This window comes from Thunnus albacares, chromosome 23 (assembly GCF_914725855.1).
Source record: "Thunnus albacares chromosome 23, fThuAlb1.1, whole genome shotgun sequence".
Lineage (NCBI taxonomy): Eukaryota > Metazoa > Chordata > Actinopteri > Scombriformes > Scombridae > Thunnus > Thunnus albacares.
The window spans coordinates 8975090-8999549 of record NC_058128.1 but is presented as its reverse complement, the minus strand read 5'-3'; the positions used below and the strand labels follow the sequence as shown (position 1 = coordinate 8999549).

The following is a 24460-nucleotide window of genomic DNA, read 5'->3' as shown; positions in this document are numbered from 1 at the left end:
TTTACACTTGACAAATAAACCAAAACTTGTAATTACTCTTAATGTTTGGCTGTCTGAAAAAAGATATACAGCATGAATAGCAGAAAACCTTATTTATGAATTAATTGGACTAGTAAAGTTTAGTTTATTTAAAAGACAACTGCAGACATATTATACCTGTATATTTACACGGATAATAAGAGCAAATCTAGTTTTCTAAGATTTAGAGTATAAATTGGATTCTGTTATGAATTTTAAGTGATTACAACTTGTTGAATTGTCAACATTTTCAAAGGTATCAAATATTGCTGTACAATTCATTGAAATTTTATCGAAATCACAATAAGGCCTACAGCAGGTTTTAAATCACAGGAGGCGCAATATATGTTAAAAGGTGTCAAAATACCACTTTACATTAAATATTGTGTTGCAGAGGCGTCCCAGCTTACACATCATATTCTACAGACTTAATGAAACATCTTTATTTGCTAAAGATCCTGAAAGAAATCACGCCATAATCATTTTAATATGTTTTTCAATGAAAATGAGAATAATGATGTAAAAACTATCATTCCCTCTAATATCATAAATCATATTGCAATTGTAATATCAGTCAAAATAAATGCAATTGGGTAAAATCGTTCAGCCCTAGTTTCAAAAATTTGGACATATTCTGATGTCACATTTTATTTGTAAAATCAAGAAACAATCGTTTAAGATACTACACAGGATTTACTAAGTTTTGATTCTTTAAACTTACAATATGAATGTAGAAAATTAATAAATAAAATGAGAAAATATTTATGTTTGACATAATAAGAAAAGAAACAGACATCCATCTCCATATCCACCCAACTTGCAAATATTCTTAGACAGATTAAAATTTTATAACGAAACAACAGTGAGGGTCAAACTGTTAAATGATTGGATGTAAAGATATAATTATATATCACTATTGTGAGATATCGCAGTGCTACTCATGTGTTTTTATTTGAACTTTTTATCAACCTTCTTGTCCCTTCTTTCCCTTCTTGTCTTTCTGTAGGAAATAATTGTTTTCTTAAGTTTTTTAACAGCAAATAGAAAAAACTTTCCATTTTTCCAGATATAATCCTGCAGTCTTTTAGTATAATTTTGCATTAAAGAATAGGTTTCACAATTTTTCAAGTCAGTCTTAAAACAACAGTCAGGTGCCCATATGAACAGTGAAAGAGGTTTTCCTCTCTGTAATCATTCCTTCTGTTCATACAAACTGTTAAAAGATCCCCTTCAAATGTGCTTTCAGTGTAAGTGATGGAGGCCAAAATCCACAGTGTGTCCACACAGTCATTTTGTGCAAAAATGCATTTAAAAGTTTATCTAAAGCTTAAATGAGGCTTCAGCGGTCTGAGTTAGTCATATCAAGTGGATATCTGCTACATTTACAGTCTTTTGTAGCATCAAATTCCCTCTTTGTGTTTCCCTGTTGAGCTGCAGTGGAAGAAAAGTAACAAAAAGAGGGACTTTGGCACTAAAAAGACTGTAATATTGAAAGATATCTACTTGATTTGACTCATTGTGGACACCTGAAGCTTCATATTAGCTTCAGATAAACTTTTAAATACATTTTTGTCCCCCATCACTTATATTGTAAGTGCGTTATTAAGGGATCTTCTAATGGTCAGTATAAACAGGAGGAATGATTACAAGAAAAAAATATTTCAATGTTCATTTGACTGACTGTTTTGACTGAACCCGTCCTTTAAAGTCTTTTGCCACAGAGAATAGCATTTGTTCTTCTAGACTCACTGTTCATGGTTTTTATGGATTAATCGCCCTCTAGTGGCAACAGAGAACCACAATCCAGCAGTGTGTTTAATCATGCAGAGAGGCAGACACCAAATAAACCAGTCATGTGATTTTAGCCAATTTATTGAGGAGAAATTGTTGAGGTACACTGTGTGGTTGCACATGGGGATAGTGGGAGAGAGGTTTGGAATAACAACCACACCGTGAACAATGACAAACATTCTGGTGGTTTACACTTCACCTAAATGGGTACCTCAAAAAAAAAAAAAAGAAAAAAAAAACCCCACTTTATTCCAATGAACTGATTTTAACATGCCAATGAAACTCCAAGTAAGAAAAAGTAACTTGTTTTTTGTCTTTCAAATACATGTATAACATACAGTATAGGCTGTTTTTTTCTGACTTAGCACCAGATAAGTGAAATAACCTATTTTAAATTATGGTCACTTGAAACAGCTCAGTGGGATCTGGTGGCAAACTTTTCTGGATTTAAAGAGGATGCACCATCCTCCCTCTCATCCAGGGGGAAAAAAAAAAAGAAAAAAAAAAAAAAAAAAAAAGTGAAACCCGTCCAACAAATTCAGAGTGAAAAAAACGACGTGTGTGATGTGAAGTGTGATGAGGTAATGCGAGATGGGCTCTCGCTCTATCCGTCCAATTAACCTGAGGTACACAAACATTACAAAGAAGCAGCAAGAATATGATAGTATATAAAGATACAAATGAAACAAGAATAAAAACATGCTAATCAAAAGATCGGCAAACACGAGTACTTCCAGTCCCGCACCAAACTGTTACGTTCCCTCCAGTACACATATAACAAGAAAAGCAAAGAACATATACAAAATTCATAATATAGCAGCACACAAGTGAATCACAATAAGGCATCTTTGTGTAAGACTAGAAAAGAAAAGCTTCATAGCAGCAAGAGAATGATGTGTATAATCTATTGTTCTCACTTTGGAATTATCTCTTTAAATTTATACACAAATCTTTTAAAAGCGTCAACATTTTTTCTGTTTAAAGCACTTTTTTTTTCTTTTTTTTTTTGGAAAAACAAACATTTTGGCTTTTGCACAACAGAACATGCACGGATACAATTTTAGAAACGACTTCTGTTCTAAAATGTGATGAGGATTTCTCGCATTTCTGCTCATGGGGGAAAAAAAATGTATTATATACAGTCTAACTTTCACAACATGTAAACCCCTACCCACGTCTATAATGGAGAAAAAAAAAAACTCACAAAATGGCAGTTTTAAAACTTCAGTTTAGAGAGCAAAAACAACAAAAAAAAGAAGAAAAAAAAAGTAAAACATGAACACAATTCAGAATATTAAAACTCTTTGACAGAACTATTGGAAGGTTTGGCTATGAATGAACCAAAAAAATTCAAATAAGGTTAAATAAACTGAATCAAAAAATTCTAAGTCTACATGTGACTTGGCTTTTCTTAGTTTATATACTATTATACTATAAACACGGAATATTCTACGCACCTGTCGGGGCGTAGCTTTCAAGACAATGTGCGTTACCCCATGGGAATCCAGCCCAAAAAACATCAAATAACTTAAAAGAAAAAACTAGAACTGAAACAAAACAAAAAAAAAAAAACGGAAAAAAAAGACCCTAATAACCCACTGAACTCTCCTCAACCACTATCCCCTTACCATTTTTAAGGAGTGTGTTTTAAAAGTGCATCAATATTGTTCCTATCCTCCCTCTCTCTCTCCGAAAAAGTCAAAAAAATGGTAAAAATTGATAACAGGAGAAACTGCAGCAAAGCCAAACTGAAACCCCGGATATCATCTCCTGTCAAGAGGAGAAAACCAGGGATTCTTTACTCCTCCTCCTCCTCCTTCTCCTCCTGTGTGTCGCTCAAGTAACGTGCAACTGCAGAAACATCATATAGCTAAAATTAACATCCCCGCCGTTTCGCTATCATTCATCCATCCAGACTTCTAGCATTTTCCTCCACTTTGCACATGCTTTCCTTTTCTTGAAAAAAACTTCACAAAAACCCTTCAACTTACATCCATTTCCTCTAAAAAAAAACAAAAACATGCTGAATCATCTTTCTCTAGTAACATTACATCCGTACTACCTGACTGCGGCTAAAAAATAAAAATAAAAAAATCTCATGCAACTACTAAACACTCTTAAATGCTCTCTAACATGTAGGAGCTAGAACAAAGAACAATAGTAATGTAGCCCCGCTGAATTCAAATACATGCACATACTGTCCTGTTAACATACCGGCCTGTTGATTTAACAGTGAAATCAAGACCTCAGTAACTGACCTTGTCCTCTGTATTAACCTTTCAGACAGTAGCCACTGCTCCAGACCTCAAACCCTCTTCACGTCCCTCCTCTGTGAGCAGGCCCAGCCCACTCCCGGCCAGCACTTTTCAGCATAAATAGTCGCAGGTGCACAGTATGCTAGATAGAGAGAGCGGCTAGCTACAGTAGCGCTCCTCTGGCTGGATATCAGCTTGGTTTAAATGCCATGTACTGTATTATCAGCATGTCAATCATAACACGACTAAACAGGCTTTCCTGCACAAATGAATATGAAATCACACATGAGGAAAACTCAATACTCAAACTATGAATTGATAACTGCTTGCTAAAGATGATAAAAGAGTAACATAACTAAATACTAGCTAAATATACATTATTTATCATATTTATTTTTGCTAGGTTGTATCAAAAAGAATATTTCATATAATTATACTATTTTTTTTTTCAAGTATGAAAATATATTCAGGTTTCCACTCCGGAAAACCTAAAAGGCACTATCAAGTTTTCAAGAATTTACCGTTTTTAAATACCTTGTTTGATTACATGTGGCCCATACAAAAAGGTTTGGGTATGAATGGGGCAAAAAAAAACGAGAAAAACTTCTAAAGTTCATAGATTGTCACACCATCGCTCATGGGGGCGACTTTGACGTAGATAACTGGCAGCTCATGTGCCCCACGCTCCTGTTAGTTCATTGGTAGACAGGCGTGAATGGTGTGTATCAGGCGGCGACGGTTCATAAGTTGACATCGCGTACATCTGTGGGGGTGCTGGACTGGTCTTGCTGCTCCCTCGCCTTGTTGCCCGCTCTGACCCCAGTCTCCTGCCGGTACTGTTGGCCCTGCTGCAGGCTGGCGGCCAGCACACGCTCTATCTGCTCCTGGCATGCCCTCAAACAATCCTGGAACAAAACAGGGTCACAAGTTGTTATACATACACACACACACATATTTCAATTACACCTTTGTGTTTATATGCATTTAAATCAGGCTAACCATTTACACAGCAACCACACAGCCATCTCTACGAGGGCTGCAACTGACGATTATTTTCACGATTAATCGTTTTGTCTCAAAAATGTCAGAAGTCCAAGGCCTTGTTTTGTCGGATGAAGAGTTCAAAATCCCAAAAATTCAGTTTACTATCATGTATGACACAGAAAAGTCTCAAATCCTCACATTTGAGAAGTTGCAAGTTGGCATTTTTGCTTAAAAAAAAGACAAAAAAAACGATTATTCGATTATCAGAATAGCTGCCAGTTCATTTTCTGTTGACCAACTGATCGATTAATCTGTGCACCTGTACACAGACACTCAGAAATATGGCGTGTTTGGCACATCTGACGTGCAAGTTGTTTAACAGCTTTGGTCACATGTGTGGCATACCAGCAGGGAATTATACGTCTGTAGGTAGGTGGTCTTGTCTGCACCATGACCAGAACAATGGGTACCAGCACACTCCGATACCAACAACGGGCACAGAAATGCTCGGACACGAGACCTGAGCATGTCTGAGGTATGAGCACATGGGTTGGGGGGGGTGTGTGTGATGAAACGAGGAGGGAGGGAGTTGGGGGTCCTAAAAGAGCTCTGTGGTCTAGTGGGGAACAGATAAGCAGATCTGAAATGCTGGACTCCCTTTCTCCACCCAACCCCCTTTGAGTTTACAGCACGGTCAGTCCCATGTGGAGGTCTAGAGGAAATGGCTTTGACCTACTGCACCCTGACCCTGAGTTTGGGTGTAAAACAGAATATAGGACAGTGGGACCGGATGTTTTTGGACAACTTCTCTTGTGAAAGGGGATCCTCTCGCTGTCTCCGTCCCTCTCTCCTCCTCCTCCTCCTCCTCCTCCTCCTCCTACTCTTCCTCCTCCAGCAGGTCTGCGTGGAGATGTGGGAGGTCTGCCTCAGCGAGCTGGCTGCGGGACCCTTAAAGAATGCACCGAGGCTCGCAAAGAGGCCAGCATTCCTTTGAAATGTACGGATAATTGGAACCCGATGGGCTGCAGTCGGAGCGCCTGTTGTGACGGCTGGGTTGCGGGGCCCACGTCGCCACGGCAACGTAACCACAAATCTAAGAGGCAACCGTGTTGTTCCTCTGGACCGTCGGCTGTGGCCTTTCTGGATTTCAAGGCTTCTAAACTGGTCCTCTGGTGTCACAAGATACTGTGACAATGAAAACACACACACACAGGGATAAATATATGTGGTGTATGTAGTATTTCTTAACTGTAAATGCTGCTTTTTTTTTTAAAGACACATTTGCTATGATGATTCACGTGTCAAATCGTGCATAACTGCAGATGTCTGCTCTTACTTTTCTTTTTGATAACTTTTTTACTTAATGAGTTATGAATATTTAAATATGATCCCCATAGACATCCATTATATTTATATTGCAGCCAGTGTGCACAGTGCAAACTATATTGATATTTTAAAATGCTCAGTATTGCACACCAATCAAATGTATATGATGTCATTATGATGACATTTACAGTTTATGAATTCTTAAGAGGTTAGATTTTACATTAAAGTCTATGGAGGCCCATTCACTTCCATTGTATTTATAACATCGCACCTGTATACAGTACAAATTCCATTAAAATTCCAAAATGCTCATAATTTCACACTGATCAACTGTACATAATCTTATAATGATCACATTTATAGTTTATGAATTGCTGTAAGATTATATATTATATTAAAGCCAACGGAGGCCCATTCACTCCCATTGTATTTATAAGTCGGCAGCCGTATCATACAAACTACATAAGAATATCAAAATGTTCCATATCGCACACTAATAAAATGTACAAAAGCTCATTATGATGGCATTTACAGTTTATGAGTCAAGCCTTATAAAGCTCCATTCACTCTCACTGCATCTGTAACTCAGCCAACACACAACTATATACAAGCGAGTCTTCATATATTTAAACAGTCATCCAAATATGTCTACATGTATCCAGCTTAGATAGACTTCAGTTACTTCACTGGCCCTTTTTTCCTCTGGAAAAGACGCTTCTCCGACTTCATTACGGACATATTCCTCCACCAGGAGGGGCACACAGCTAAAGTGGGAGCCATGCAAAGAAATTGCATGCGTCTTACCACAAGAATGTGGGCTCTGAGTTTTAAGAAGACATTCCCTCTGCCGCTGCTCTTTATAGCAGCAGTCTGGCTCCCCAGCCAAGAGCCAAAAACTCGCTCTCCCTCTCTCTCCATGAAAAGTAAATAGCTTCAATCTGCCACTACTGAAGTCATCCCTGTTGTTTACTAAAGAGCCTTCGATCCTGCTTTTGAGATGTTGCCATGATTATTATTAACAATGCGTTGTTGTGTAACGCTACAACTGATGACTAACGATTTGTAGCAGGTATAAAAAGTTCCTTCGCTGGGACACTCACCACCTCTGTGTTGGTGATCTTGGCCAGCAGGTCTGTCAGGTTGTCTCGACTCAGCCTCTGGTCAGTGTGGTCCAGCTGCAGGCCGCAGACAGCAGCTCCCATGCTGCCAGTGGCAATCATGGAAGGAGGGTTCATTGCGAGGCGGTCATCTGGCGGGGGGAAGATGAAAAGGAAATTGATGTGCAGAAATCACATTATTAACTGTGACACAAAAAGCTGTAACACTTAAATCAGCCCAGAGGAAGTATGATAGATGCATGAGACGTACAAACATCTGAATCATCTCCAATATGCATGCTCCGCAGCTGAAGCTGACTTTCCCACAGTCTGAATTTCAACAGACGTCGCTGCATGGTGGAACCTGTGTGGTTTCCCCTCATAGAAACTTCAGCTCTGATTAGAAAAGCAGAGAAGGAATCCTCCTACTCAGTGAGCAACAAGTTCCAAGAACGACTCCCTCTGGTCCGTATCCTAGTCTAAAAGGCTTTAAGCGACAACAGGCCTGCTCTGAGGAGGCGGAAGAGCAGGCAGCAACCGAGAGGACAACATGAAACACCTCCGCAAATACTGAGCCGAAGATACTTTTTAACAGCTCATCATGTGGTCAAGTGATTTCAGTTTTCGCCTGGTCAGGCATTTTCATTTTATGGGCTAACCTGACCTGGAAACATGTTTACAAAGTATCTCATCTTACCACTAGGAGTCCTCCTACATGGTGCTTTCAAAAGTTCAAAACCTTTTCACAAAGCTCTAACTTTTACTGAGGAACTGAGGACCTTTGGATGAAACCTTTGTTTCATGAGTGAACTTACTCACTATGTCTTCAGTGACTCCAGTGACTCACTTGGACGTGACCGGTCTCAATGAGTGTAAAATAAAAATATTGACAGGAATATGAGAAACAAATGTTGCTAGCTAGATAGCTGGATGTTGTGACTGCATTTATTCATTCACTTATTGCAAGTGGAGAGTATTTTATGAACATTTAATGAACTGTAGAACAAAGTGAGGTCTGACTAGCACATTTTTGGCTTGATGAATAATTCAGTTGAGTAATTCAGAAGTTCATCAGTGCTGTAATGATTTGCCCACCATCAAAATGAGCTTGTAAAAGTTTGTTATTACAAAACATGGACACGATGACGAGTTTTACTTGCAGCAGCTGATGGAGCACAGCTTAGTGTGTTTATCTGAAGACAACATGAGGCTCCAGCCATAAGAGTTAGTCAACTAAAGGTGGATATCTGCCACATTTACAATCTTTTTAGTAAACGTTTCCCTCTGTGTCTTGACGGACAGTGTTTTCCTGTTTCCTGCAGTGGAAGTATACTTAACATAAAGAGTGCATTATGAAGGGATCTTCTAATGGCCTGTATGAATAGGAGGAATGATTACAGCAAGAAAAACATGTGTCAGCATTCATTTTGGTACCTGATTATTGTTTTAGGACAGATTTGGATCTATTCTTTAAGAGTTACTTTTAGTGCTAAAATGCTTTGTGAATTGTTCTTAGAGCAAAAACTTCTAAAGTTAAAGACTGACACACCACTTATTTTCAGGAGCTTCTCCTCACTCGGCCTATTGGGAGCTTTTTTTAGCGTTAGGATGTTTTGTGAATACAGTCCCCGGTGTTTTCTTTTCCACAATTACAATACACAGCCCCTTCTTCCTGTCTCATTGAATGTACATGACCAACGCTAATCACAAAAGGGCAGTAACTCGGCGCATGCAATTGTTAAATGCTGTACGAGTCTAAACCAAACCAGTACTGGTGGCCTGATAGCTCTGATTAAAGCCTGCTTCGCTACGCCCATCTTCTCCTCCAGGGACCAGCTGTCCATAGGAGGAGCTCCTCCATCATAAGAATAACATCTCAACTCCATATAAAACTCCAAACATTTACATTACTGCACAACCACAGCAGGCCTCCTTTTTTTTCCACTGCGGCTGCTTTGTGCTTGGATATAACCAGCTGCTTATGAATAGCAGAGGCAACCACTGAAACACACCCAAATATATATATATATATATATATATATATATATATATATATATATATATACATATATACATATATATTTAAAAAGTGTGATACTAAAACGTCGGTAAACAGGGCATGAATCTCATTAAAGGAGCCTATATGGTTCCAATCACTAGCTCAATAAACAAGTGCTTATTGGCCAGATCTGACCGCACTAGCGTTTCTGAGGAATTTCACTGCACTGAAGTGACCTCCTTTGTTTTATTTCCCTCATCGAATTAGCTGAAGGAGGTAGCAGATGAAAGGCAGCCTTGTGACAGAGGAGTGCTATATATTATGTGTATTAGGTGATCCTGCAGTCGTATTTCTGTCCAGGATATGAAAATATTAGTGGGATTCCTAGTATAGGCAAAGGAATGCCATGGAAATTCACCTAGGGAGAGGCCTGAGGGGACATCTGAGTTTGTGCTTCTCCAGAGCCTCCAGAGTTTATTTTGGACACGAGGCCGAGATGGGAGGAGGAAGGAAGATCACTGGATCAGTGCCCTGACTTTTTAAACCTGGAAGCTTCCCTGTCAACAAACAATACGGGGAAAGTAGCACAGAAGTTCAGCTGCACCTGAGTGCGTGCGTCTACTAGCATACAAGATACAGTATGATATAATCGTCTTCATTACCGATGTACGTGGCTAATCTAAACAGAGCCGCGATAGGATTTTTCTCAAGCGTTTAGAAGAGAAACCTGGAAATGACCACTTTAAGCGCTCCAGCACAGCTTTCAGCAGCTGGTCGGCTGTTTAGAAAAAAAAAAAAAAAAAAAAAGAAAAACCCTACTACAGGCTGTGGAGAGACTAGAAAGTGGATAAGGGAAATGCAGCCAGAGGACTTTGCTGAGAGAAGAAAGAGGTCACAGGCATAGTCACAGATGACTCACGACGGGAGAATGTTTGTGTGTGTGGGAATATTCTGCTGGATGTGGAAATAACAGCAATGAGGCAGCGAAGTGAGCGTGCGAGTGAGCAAACAAGTTTTAAAAAAAGAAAAAAAAAGAAAAAAGGCACTAAAAGAACACATGAAATGATAAGCAGCTGTGTTACCTGTGGCACAGAGGGCGATGAATGTCAGCGTGTGTTTGCGGACCATGGCCAGCTTGTCTTTGGGAAGGGGCAGCCTACGTATGATGTGCTCTATAAAATCATTGGGGATGACCGAGGCCATGTTCCACTTCAACTTCCCCAGCACGACCAGTTCCCATTCCTGAAAGACACAGAAGACCATGATTAAAAAAAAAAAAAAAAAAAAATGTGTCAGTCAGTTCAAATTCAGTTTCTTGGCAGAATCTACACAGTCAGAGGGTTGAATGGCGTGGTGCCATGATTCCATTGACCGTGAAAAAGATCACAGTCCGTCCCTATTCCCAGAGGAAATGGCTCTGTAAGAAGAGTAACATTTCTTCTCTTTATCTCTCCTCGCTGTATCTTATTATCTGCGTGCCTTTCTCATTCCTCGCATCCTTTGAGTTCATATCGCCGCCATGTGACAAGCTTTGCCCTGCTTAGAGGCCCTGCCAGTGAGACAGCTAGCCCCTTCCTTCCTGTCACAAGCCTCAAACAGCTTACAATGAGTTTGCACTGCACAGGCAGCAAACAGGCAGCTGACTCTTCATACAGTCAGGCTTTGCAACACCAGCAAGAAAAGGTGTACACAAGTCATGATTTCATTTCCTGTGTGTTAAGTCCATTTTTACAACCCGCAAATTCACTTACGTGCGAATGTTTTCTGTCTGGCTTTCAGTATTTTGAGAAATGTACCTCTATGGAAATAAAAATGGAGGCTTTAATATCTAAAATGAATGTGTGAATGTGTTTTAAGATTTAAAATGTGCACTGGTGTTTTGCCAACACTTGTTATAGTCACATTTGTCATAATGAGCGTCTTTAACAGAGAAAATGACAAGAGACACCAGTTTTTTTTTAAATTCACACCCAATCAAATGGGAGTCCCAGGGTTTCCATACGTCTTGTTATACCAGATTAGTCATGACATTTCCTCCACACGTCAAGATGGACATTTGGAGACGCTGACAAATCTTAGTGTGAATATTCACACCTTTACACCCGTCCACACACCAACTATCACTATGTGCTGTATCCTCAAATGAAGGTTCACAAGCATAAATCTCAGCTTACATTTGCAAATGTAAAAGTAGTGTATTCATAAATTGCCACACACACACATTTGTGCATGTCCTTTTGACACATTGTCAATATTGATGTTGATTTTCATTGCCATATTTGTCTTCAAGCATCTTGCTGCATCAAAGAGCCAGTTTAGGTCTTTAAAAGGTTTGAAATTGAAAGCATTTCCTGACATTTCTCATCTTGGTTTCCCACGAACGAATTAGACATTAGGAGGAAGTGTTGTCCCCTATCAAATCATCTGTTGTCAGTTCATGGTATAAAAACCATGATCATTTCATTATGACTATGAGCACAGATTCTCTGACTGCACCATTACAATACTGAGTGAGGTTTATGTATGTATTTACTAGATTTTAGCTACACTCATATATACAGTGTGCAGACACTAATAGAGAGATGACGCTGTCTCAGGAGCAGATGTTGATAAATACAAGTTCAGTTTGTTTCAAGTTTGAGTTATATTAACATCCTGTGATTTGAGACTATTGATGCAAAAGCAACACTATGCAACCTTTTTTCTTTTAACTTAAAATGCTGATGAATTGAATTTCTCATTTTTTCTAAAGGAGATTTGTCACCTATATGTAGAATGTAGTAAATACTGAAACCCAAACTCCAGCAGGGACCGTCCCCCCTGTCCGTCACCAATCGCTTATCCGAAATGTCAGTCGTCGTTCAAATTCACGTGGGTTTCCTGTACATAACCTACCACAACACATGCTACCATTTAACCTATTTTAGCCCCCGTGGAGATTGTTGACTGTGACATGAGGCCGGGCGGAGGTTTGCTGTCGGTGTGCTCACTTCCTGGACAGCTGCCCCGACACAACCACCCCACACACCCCCCCTCTCAACCCTACACACACACACACACACACACACACACACACAACTTCTCTCTTCCAGCTGAAGAACCAGCAGTGGTGTGTTCATTACAAGGAAGAGCTGCAAAATATTTCTCTGCCTTTTCTGTGCATCCTGTGAGGATATCCAGGAATCTGGAGTCTTACGACAATATGGAGCATCAAATGGGACAAATGTCATTTCCCTAAACAGCTGCAGGCAACACAATAGGATGTATAGAGAGCATGTGGAGCCATTTGGTTCAAATCAGAAGCAGGTTGAACTCTTCAACTGTGATATGGTCCAGAGTTTGATTAGCTGCATGACAAAATTAATCAGCAGCTACTTTGATAATCGATTAATCATGTATCAATGCATAAATCTCAGCTTCTCAGCTGGGAGGTTTTGCTGCATTTCTTTAAGGCTGCAACTAACAATCATTTTCCTGATTAACTGCTTGGTCATCAAAATGTAGCAAAATAGTGTAAAATGCTCATCATAAGTTTAATAATTCATAATCTGACATCTTCAAATGTCTAGAGCAACAGTCCAAAACCCAAAAGATATTCAGTTTACTTTAACATAAGCAAATGAAAAGCTGCAAATCCTCACATCAGAGAAGCTGTAAGCAGAGAATGTCTGGCATTTTTGCTTGAAAAATGACTGAAACTAATTAATTATCATCAAAATAATTGCAAATTAATCTTGCGTAGAGCTGCAACAATTATCATTTTTGGACATTTCTTAAGACAAAATGCCAAAATGCTCTGATTCCAGCTTCCTAATTGTGAATATTTTCTGGTTTCTTTAGTCTTCTATGACAGTTAAAGTGAATGTCTTTGGGTTGTGGACTAAACAAGACACTTTAGGTTGCATCTTGGCCTTTAGGAAACAGTGATCGACATTTTTCACATACATTTTCAGATCAAATAACTCGTTGATTAATTGATAATACAAATAATCATTAGTTGCAACCCTATATCTTATATGTGATAGTAAATTGAATCTCTCAGAGTCATGGAAAGTTTCAACATCTCCATGGCAACTGAGCAAACTCTATCTGCTGATGAGGACAGTGTGATACAATCAAAAGCTCCAGAACAAGCTACAATGTGGACTTTTGAGTTGAGATTGTCTTGTCAACTTAATATATTTGGGTTTTGGTCTGTTGGTCAGACAAAACAGAAAACTTGAACTAACCTATAATGAAAATAATCGTTAGTTACACGACTTTTCTCTCGAAAACAACACCTCAAAGTTTCCTGGCTGAGTACTCACACTCTGGTCTTAAAGTTTAATAAGATGCATGATGGTAAGAAAATGCTCTAAAGTGATTACTCCTCTGTTAAAGCATTTTGGCTGGTTTTTTTTTAAAATAGTACACACTCTTCTATATCTAGCTGAATCCTAAATCCAAATTCCATACTGCATAACTGGCACTAGATGGCATCACACACCTCTGCAGTCCACATGGATCCAGAGAAAGGATGTGGCTGTATTGTGCACAGTTCCACTTATAGGGAAAAATGGGACACTTCCTGTGAAACCAATTCAGCCATTAGCATTACAATATCATCCCAATTTGTGACTCTGCATTTCATGTTCCCACGAATGAATGCGGGGCCTCTGAAAAGACAATCCACCGTTTAGTTCTTACCAGCAGTTCCCGCGGCGTGATGGAGTTGTCTGTGTACATGCAAAGCTTTTCTGCCGATAGTAGCCTGCTGTCCTTTAACTTGGAGGCCAGGAACATGCACACAGCTCCCAGAAGCTGCAAATAACTCTTTCTTGTGGGCATCACTGCTAAGAATCTGTCCAAATAATTAATGGCTAAAGGGAAGACGTCTTCATTACTCTTCTCCTCTTCACACACCTGAAGAAAGATGATAGATAAATGTATATATATGTTATATGTTGCAACTTATGCTTAACTTACTATGTAAGCTATAATAAAAGAAAACGAGATTATTTACAGTTTCAGGGAAAAAATTGGGAATGGGGGTGGTTTTCCTACAGGCTACAGACTATATAGGGCAGATTTTTCCATTGTCTTTGGGTTAAAGGTTTAATCACTCGTTTTATTGTCTCTTTAGTCAGTTAAAGGCTGCAAAGTCAAGCAACGCAAACAAATTAGCTCAATAGGAAGTCTTTCAACCATAAGACTCGTCATCCTTGTTGGGCTTGCCGTCTTTGAAAAAAAAAAAATATATACACACACACACGTATTTATATCTATAAAAATTAAAACACATCATCTACAAGCTTTACAACGTGTGCAAAATGTTTAGAAGTCGTCTTAAAACAGTTTCCGACACTTATAAATCAAAAGAGTTTACTTACTTTAAGTGTTTTTTATCTTTTAGAAAATGAAAGTGGGTTTGCATGCTCGCTGCCTACCCTTGCCTTGAGCTTGAGGCCCTTTTAAAAAATTAATAATAATTACAGTGAGGGGAAAATGTCGCGTTTTCGATTATGTAAATTAAGATTAACTTCTCCCCTGTCGTCTGCGTTGGTTAATTAGCGAAAAACACCCACTTTTTAGCTGTTAATGAAAGTAAATATCTTGCTAGGCTACTCCTTTGAAGCTGAGGTGGAATTTCCGACTCCTCCACGCCTTTGGTGAGTCATTCTCATTCAATTGTCAAATAGGTTAACAACACTGACAACTCTCTATGAACTAAAATACCCCCATTTATGAGCCCAAATTAGCCTGAGGATGCGTGTCAACATGCAAAGAAAAGAAAAAGAAGAAGAAGAAAAAAAAAAAGGTTAGCTGAAAGCTGTTAGCTCATCATAGCAAAATGCCCACAAACCTCGTGCATCCAACCTGCAACCATTCGTCTCATATAAGGCTGAATATCCTTCTGGACCCGCTGGAAATACGAGCACTGCGGTAAAAACCTGTCCTCAATTGTTAATAAACTTTGCAACACTCTGTCATCATAGAGGATGTTTGGGTCAGGCTGGGCTTTCACGGCTGTGTCCGACTCCAGGCAGTACAGCTCCATGACTCGGGCCCCCTTCTTCCTCCCCCCTCCTCAGGCTATAAAATATAAAAATATCGAATAAATATTGTCACAATACAGGAGGAGAAGCGCCCAGGACGAAGCATGAGGCTGCTGAGGCTGCTGGGTTTTGCTGCCTGACCTGCTGCCTCTCCGGCTGCTGCTGCTTCTTCTTCTTCTTCTGTTCTTTTCGCTGCCGCACTGAGAAAATCAATATCCGGTTGAGGATTCAAAATAAAAGCCGCTGTTATAGCCCGACTTCCGGTCTAATTAATCAGTCTTTAAATGTGTTTTTCTTCTTTTTCTCGCAGCTGGATTGTTTGAGCTTCACTGTGCAGAGTTATGTTTGGGCAGAGTTTGAAACTGGAAGTGGAAAGCTTCTCTGTGCTCATTGAAAATCAGACTTTAAGGGGCGGGCCTACAAGCATGATTTCTGACATCACAAATCGTTTGGAAGCCAATCCTGGTTCAATATTCAATTTACACAAGTGTGATGTGGAAACTTGAAGCCTCCAGTGCAAATTGTGAGGCAGCTAGATTAGCGAGATCACGCGAGAATCCATCTTGTCAGGCTTCAAGTTATGTGCTTGTGTCCGAACCACCGGTGGTTTAGACCAATCAGCGTCCAATGAGGATCTCGTGACCTTGCTAATCCAGCTGCCTCGCAAGGTAAAGGTTGATTTATGGTGGGTCGCTTGACAGAAATTAAAGAGTCCCACAACATTTTTAATTTATGCTTCAGAGAGCTGGCTAAATTAATTAAACAAATTAAACACAAGTTATCTAAAGTTACCAGACCAAAATATCAGTAAGGAAGTTCAGTGAAAACTACAGTCTCCATGGCAACATTAGTAACACTACCCAATCACACTGACAACAACAAGCATGGCTGAAAGCGAACGTAGCATTGCTACCAGCTCCATGGTGGAGGACTTAGTTTCAAAAAGGAGAGCGGCTTTAGTAGTGTGGAAGTGGTTTGATTACAAAAGATCAGATGTACAATAACAAACCTCCGTAATATGTAAGAAGTGCAAGAAGACTTTCACAACCAAAGGGGGCAATACAACAAACTTATTTCACCACCTCAAGCAGAAACACCTGGTTGAGAATGAGGAGAGCCAAAAATCCCACGAGGAGGATTTTGTCATATTGTCAAGAATATCATTATCGCAATACTTGGAAACATTATTTTAGAGCCATATTGGCCGCCCCTATTTGCATATTCATAGATTCTTGAATTTTTAATGAGGGAGATGCCATTTTAAGGATTTCAACATATAATTGAACTTTTTTTGTGAAAAAAAAAAACATAAGAGACACAATTATTATTCAAAGTAGAGTATTTTATATACATCTTAAAACAAGTTTTGAGGGGACCTTTAAACCATCTACTTATCTTTTTCATATATTATACTATTATTATTGTTATTTTTGACAAAACGGAAACAAACAGACTAAAGCACAACAGACAGGGTTGTCATAGGTAGAGTAAAATACTTATTATGATGTAAAAGACAGCAAATGAAAATAAAATGGGCAACATTGCAGTATCAAGGTCCGTAGGGCTTTTATGTCCATGATTGTCCTTAAGAGTCACAGAGGTCCTTGACTTTTACACACACAAAACTAAAATACTTTTGAGGAAGAAGGTTCTTCCACTCAGTTTTAACCAACATCCCTACTTTTCTAAAAACACTCTGAAAGAGGCAGAAATGCCGACCATGACGTAGGCCCAGTAGTGGGAGAAGTATTCAGATCTTTCACTTAAAAACTCCCCACAGATCTGTATTAATACATATAAATCACTCTGCTTGAGGCAATAAAGTGTGTCTGCCATGGTTTTTTCCACAAAAACAGTTTAATAACCATGTTAAAATTCTTAAAATGGCATCTACTCCTTTTCCCTCATTAAAAAAAAATCAAGAATCTATGAATATGCAAATATATTTTGTTTCAGATGTTTAACTGCTGGACACAAGATGTCTCCTACTTCACTGTAAAGTCTATTCTCAGTGTTTGTGCACTGGAGGCTTCAAGTTTCCACATCACACTTGTGTAAGTTGCATATTGAACCAGGATTGGCTCCAAATTAATTGAGATGTCGTAAATCATGCTCATAGGCCCGCCCTTTGATTTTCATTGAGCTCATAGAAACTTTCCACTTTCAGAAGATGAATGTGAAAACAGCTTTCTAGTGTCAAACTGTGCACAGTGAAGCTCAAACATCCGACTGTAGGAACAAGAAGAAAAACATATTTTTGAGTGGAGGGGAACTAAAAGGTAAAGTAGAAATACTGGCATCTAAAAATACTCCGTTACAAGTAGAAGTGCTGAATTCAAAATGTTACTCAAGTAAAAGTACAGAAGTATTATCAGCAAAAAGTACTTGAAGAGGACAAGTTCTCATTATGCAGGCTGGGTTCTTTTAGAGTTTTATATTATTATAGTATATTAAATTGTTTGTTTTTATCACTAACAAATACACATAAGAGCAATTTAATGTTTATTGTTGTGTGTATTTTCAATACTTTGGGTAGATTAATTGAATTAGTAGCCTACTGCATCATATTATATACATGTATCTTATGTTTTTTTATACTAATGATTACACACTTTATTTATATAGCACCGTGCACACAAAGTGCATTTAAAAAAAGAAAAGGGCAGACAATTTAAACACCAGTTAGAATATTAAAATATATCATGTAAAATCTTAACCTGAGCAATAACTAGTAACTACAAGTGGCAAATAAATGTAGTGGAGTAAAAAGTACAATATTTCCTTCTGAAATGTAATGGAGTAGAAGTACAAAGTAGCATAAAATCGAAATACTCAAGTGATGTACAAGTATAAGTAACCTAACTCTAAAGTACAAGTACCTCTGATTTGTATTTAATTTGTACACCTTTAGGTAGACCTCACCTTCTGGTTTAAACTTTAGATATTTCTGCATATTTATTGACATTTTATGTATTATTTCAACTCAATAGCCTATGTAATACAATTATTGTACATTTGAGCTTTTTGTGTGCAATTTATTTTTATATAGTACTACTACAAAGATGATGAAATGGATGTTAGGTTCTGTTCCTAATGAAGTTTGGAATAAAAAATAGATGCCTCTGCATGAAATTTGGGCTAATAACAGATATCGATTTAGAAATAAAGGTCACACAGCTAGTTTGTGCAGAATGAGTATGATAATAGTAATAATAACATTAATAATAATAAACATCATCATCCTTATGCAAGTTCACAACATGTTAAATATAGTTAAACTAATTAATTATAACCTATCTAGTAACAATGATAAAAACATATGATTATAATAAATAAGCTATTGCTGGTGATATTAAAAAATGGGCTTATGTGGATAATCTTACTTTATTAAGTAAGATTCAAACTGAATCTGAGAAAATAAAAAGCAACTGCTTCATTATGAAAAAATAGCAGAACATAGAAACAAAAATAGAGAGGAAAAGGAAAACTTACAATTAAATGTAATAAATATGAGACATGTGGATATACAAATTGCTGTTGAAAGAAATGACATGCAAAAAGACACAAGTAGAAACATTAGCCGCAGCAATAGCACTCATACATGAAATATTAATCAATCAATATCTACAGATGGTTAATGATACCATCAGTTGTAAACAGATGTAGAAATTGCGGGACCACTTGAAAAACTATTGCTTATGCCCTCATATCCACAATTTGTAAATAAAATATGTTATCTGATAGAATAGAATAGAAAAAGAGCACCTTTATTGTCATTGCACAGCAGTACAACGAAATTGAAGGTGCAACTTCCTGAAAGGTGCTAGATAAGAACAAGGAAGTAAATAGAACTACAAGGAAGAAATAAGTAAAAAAAACTCTTGAATATTCACGATACATATATACACCTCAGGTATATATTGTACATTCACACATCTATACTTGCCTGCTGCATATGTAGATACTAACTACTAGTTCCTCGCATACATATCAAGTAATCCAGATCTGGAGAATATCTCTTTATATCTCCAGCTGTAAATACAATAAAACACATCACAACATGTGTGCAAGATCTCTTGAAATACCTACCTGTTATCAGATGTGCACAACAGCAGATGTGAAAGTTTTTATGAACTGCATGTAAGTTAAATCACTACATCAATCTGCAATAAAAATAGCAGAACTGATAATGCTGAAGAGACATTTAATATTAACTTGTCTGAAAGCAGAGTTAGACTAACAAAAATGCAACTGTGTCACTGGTGTGCAAATCATACACTGCTTACATGAAGTTTATGGTACAAATCAACACTTTATCTGCTATTAGGCCTAAATATCTCCAGCCCAGATGGTGTGACACATGTGAAGAATATGCAATAAAATGAAGACTGAAAGCAGGAAAATGACAATGATGAATTGTCAAAAGGCTAGCAAGCTAACTGTGAGTAACGGTGCAGTAATGTGAATCTGTGCGCTGGACAGAAAAGATAATTACAAGCATGCATCATGAAGTTTAGTAGAGTCCTTGCACACATGCATGCATAAAACATTTTGAGTTGTTCAGTTGCTGCTAGTTCAAGTTGAACTGAAAGTGCGGAGACATTTCTCATTCAGCTAACATTTCACTCCGTTCATTTCTTCACAGCTAAAAATGTGCTTTTCTTCATTCAACCTTTTGTGATTTTTAACACTTTACTCACAAGACTGACATAAACTAGACTTAAAGTGAGTCAATAAACGTCAGGAACAGCAACAATGTTTGAATTTAGCCGAGGAGTTAGCTTGCAACTAGCTGGACTATTAGCCAGTTATCTCCTAACTAGCTATGTTAACTGATTAGCTGTAGCGGTCAAAATGTAGGCTACTAACCAACATATGTGATGTTATTGCACGTTTTTGGGAGTCTTGGCCTCTATTTATTTGTAAAACTTCTATTTATTTTTCAGTGGAGATTTTTAATTGTTTCTCAGCCAGTGTTATGACACATATCCTGCTCCACAATTGCAACATGGCTGTAAATTCCTTCTCTTGTATGTGAATTCAGGGTTCAAAATAGCCACATAAATATCTGTTACTGTGTGACAACCGTTGTTGAGAGTCAGTACACTATCTCTGTAAAACCATTGGTGTTTTTAATCAGGTCATAGTCCTGCCACATGAGCTGGAGTCCATGGGACACAGTGTGATGCTGCAGACAGACATCCTTATAGCAAAGGGTGTGGACGGCATGTTGATCTCTTTCCAGAGAAAACTTTTCCATAAAGGAAGTCCTTTGGCATGGTGGCATGCCAAAGGATGAAAGTATGAGGATGGACATGCAAATCTGCAGAGAGTGCTTGTGGTGTCTCCAGGATGTCTAAAATTATTTGTTATTTTGTCCTTCTAAGACAGGATCTCATCTGTTAAAAAAAAAAAAAAAAAAAAAAAGGATTATAAGAGAAGAGGAAGTCATGAGGTTGTTGACTCCCTATCACTTTTGATCTCTGAAGGCCATTTCAGTTCTGTGTTCCTCTGTGCAGCTGGTAGTGCTAAAGTCCTTATCAAAGATTTCATAACGTGCAAACAAATCTTCCAAATCTAAATGAGCTGTTTCCGATCATATTTACAGTTAGAACAAAAACATTGAGTCGAGCTGAATGACAGGAGCTGAACTGACCACTTCTCACATGCAAGGACACCACAAACTTCCCCCTCTGCAGTCGCCACCAAAGAGCTGAATGAGATATGGAGTTTCATTGAGAAAAAAAAAGAGCACTGTGGAGCTATTATGAGAGCAGACTGTGAAGTGAGAGTGGGAACTGTCTCTAAGGGAATGTCAAGGTTAGTAAGATTAGTTCTACTTCAAAGGAGGGGGGTGGGGGTGTATGTTTGAGAGGATTCATCTTAGAATTGAGATTTCATGTCGGAGGGTTATCCTTTTGTCTGTGCACGGAGGGGCTGACAAATCCCTCGGACAGTGTTTTTGTCCAAAGGGGGTCTCTCCCAAGAGGCCAAAGAAGCCTACCATACCAGACATTCAAAGCCTGACACTTGAGGGAAACAGAGGTGTTAGACAGATAAAGCAGCCTTACCCTGTTGCTGCTGTTTGTGCATGTGTCCTATGATAACACATGTCAGCCGCTATCACACACTCCGGGCTGCACAGAGGTAACAGAGAGCGGCCAAAGCCCTGGGAAAACGTGGAGGAGCGTGAAATCACCTTGATCCAAAGATTCCTGCTGCATACCAGTCCACTGAACCCACCAGAGCACAGGGGCCCGGAGATGGGCAGACTGCCACAGATCAAGAGAAAGAGACAAAGAAAAGAGAGAAAAGGTGGAGGGTGATAGTCAAGATCTTTAATCCTGGAGATTGTTTTGAAGCTTAACATCATCTTATGTATTTCCTGTGCAAGATCAAGTAAGTCGTTCCATGAGGGAGGCCTCTCTCTCGGATATAAACACAGGATTTACTTTTACATGCCAGTTTCAGGGCCAAGCTTGATTACAGGTTGCCCATGTGCTCTGAGTCAAGCTGGCTGTCTGGGTTTACTGACAGTAGAGAAGAGGATGCTATGGCTGGAATGCTGTGGTGTGAACAGTGGTGAACACTCCTCCCAGCGCTGAGTGATAGCTGTAGCTCAGCCAGGGAGCAGATAAAGTGGTCTCTGTCTGTCACATGGTTGCATACTATATGCTTTCACATCAACTGATTACACCCCCGCTGGAAGTGGACTAAACACCCGTTCCAAAACATGAAAAGTAGGCAACATAAATGTTCATGGGTAGTCGCATGTTCTTGCTCTTTCACATGCTATTCCTGTCATGCTATCAGCGGCGTGGAGCTCGCCTCTATCGCGAGTGTCACACATCAAAGCTGTCCCATCACTGCCACTCGTTGCAGAGTGGCTGAGGGGGGAAAGTGGGAAAGAAGGTGCTTTCCAGGAAAAGTTCAGCAACTCAACATGCAGGATTGGAAAAATAACTGTTTGTAGCTGCGTTGCTCCCAACAGTTGCTGTGGTTTTCTCTACCCGGCACCTCATAATTATATTTTTTTGGATGTGTAAATCCCACTTCCTTAATACTTGTGTAAGTCCCACCATCAGTCCTTAGATTGTGATTGGAAGCCCTGTGCTGCAACCAGCTAATTTGCACTCAACTACGCAGTGAGATTAGAAAACAAATGGAGCGTCGTCAAATCAGTGCAGGAAAAAGAGGGTGTTTCCCACACTGTGCCTTTGGAATGTTTTGGCTAAACTGAAAGCCGTCATTCAAACTAAAATGCCAACATTTGAGGAGACAATGATGGGACAGATAGCAACATCCGGGTCTGGTCTTTAGTCTGGGTCTTGGAACACAAGAGGGTTTCTTTTCTACAGTTTGGGCCTCGGTCACTGCTGAATCTCCCCCCTCCTCCATTAAGTCTGTATACAAGTCTGACGTCCGGCAGCTTGCATCCCTCACTCCTACCAGAGCCTCCGAGAACATTGCCCTATTCTCCACCGTGCACTCAGGAGGAATAGCAGACAGAGGAGGGGAGAGGAAGAGGGTACACTTTAAACAAAAGCGGTTCTATGAGGTGCCAGAACAAGGCATTTATGCTTGAACTGCAGGATGCTTTACAATGCTGTAAAGACCCCTTGAGAAACACTAGATCCCCTCGTCTCATTTTAGATCTACTCGATCCAATATCCTACCCAAAGTGTTTGAAGAACACTCATTTTTTATGTGCAAGCAGTGGGCAGGGACACTTAGCACAAAGGGGAAGCCTGGATTAAGTCATAAGCAGCAAGCGACATAGGTTGGATTTTAAGTGGATGAGATCACGTCCTCTCCATTTGGCAGTGAAAAAAACTTCATGTCTAGAAGGAATAACTTAGATATGTGGATAAGATGAGCTTTGAGCTTGTCCTATACCTCCTTGTATGCCAGACAAGCAGAAAAAACAGAGCCTGCATGCATGTAAAGTAATGTTCACGGTATGAGAGCATGGCATGCATCTGCAAAAGAGAGTGATGTTCTTCATGTGAGCATACAGTTAGATTTCTGACTGTTATATAACTCTGCTGTGGGGGCCCCCTTGTTCTGTTCCAGCAGTTGACTCTGAAGTTCCCCCAGCTTTCCTGCTCATTTGCTTCACAGCACACAGATGTCTCAGGGCGGTGCAGAGGACAGGGGGGGACTGGGCTGAGGCCAAGAGGCAGCGGCTGCCTGTCACAAGTGAACAAGTGTGTGTGGTCAGAGATTAGGGAAGGAAGGACACAAACAAAAATTCCGGCGGAGGAGCTCCTGTGGCAGCTGTGGTTTTCTGAGTGCGAAGGATGCTGGACAACTGGAGCGAGCTGATTGGCCGCCGAGGACGTGGTGGGTGTGTCCTGGCAGTGGCCAACTTCCTCTGTGTGATCTTAAATGAGAAGAGTGACAATTCATCAGGGACAGGATGTCCAATAGGAAGACAGATCCCAGGGGTAGACAGAGGGCCTTGCAGCTGGCCACTCAATGACCTTGGATCAAACAAAAGTTAGTCTTTCTCTGTCTGTCCTTCTCTCAAACACTCTCCTTGCCCATAGAAAAATGGGGCATTAATCAGCAGCAGAGGACTGAGCAGTTTCCAGTAAGTCATTTTGTGTAAGTTTATTTTAAGGCAATGGGCCTCACTGTTCCACAAATAACATTGCTTTCTTCGTCCATTCACTTCCCTTCCACTGTGCAACATTTCCACTCCTGCACACTTACATTTCCCTCCTGACAGAGAGGAGGAAATGGGGGGCCTCACAATGTGAACGAAAGCTCTTTGAAAGTAGCTCCAGTGAGGCGATATGCTCCTTATAAATGGCGAGCAGGGAGGGATTCAGGGGCGGACTGTTGGGGCCTGGACTGTCTGGGAGCTGCCTGGTGTTTTCCTGTGTGTGATGCATGCTAACCCTGGGCCCCCTTGACTTCAGCAGCGGCATAAAGAGGCCTCTGTAAGGCTGA

At 39.5% G+C, this 24460-nt stretch overlaps 1 protein-coding gene across 2 annotated transcripts; it reads right to left on the bottom strand.

Moving 5' to 3' along the window:
• Positions 1-1874: 1874 nt before the first annotated feature.
• Positions 1875-15839, bottom strand: LOC122975501 (G1/S-specific cyclin-D2-like). Of its 2 annotated transcripts, XM_044343956.1 has the most exons (6): positions 15647-15839; positions 15313-15542; positions 14157-14372; positions 10553-10712; positions 7475-7623; positions 1875-4969 (listed from the first exon to the last, which is right to left on the bottom strand). In XM_044343956.1, the coding sequence occupies exons 2-6, from the start codon at positions 15505-15507 to the stop codon at positions 4805-4807; spliced, it is 885 nt and encodes a 294-aa protein (XP_044199891.1). In that variant the 5' UTR covers positions 15508-15542; positions 15647-15839; the 3' UTR covers positions 1875-4804. The 2 variants fall into 2 exon arrangements, with proteins under 2 accessions (XP_044199891.1, XP_044199890.1); XM_044343955.1 differs by having other exon boundaries at positions 15313-15838.
• Between the last annotated feature and the right edge of the window lie 8621 nt (positions 15840-24460).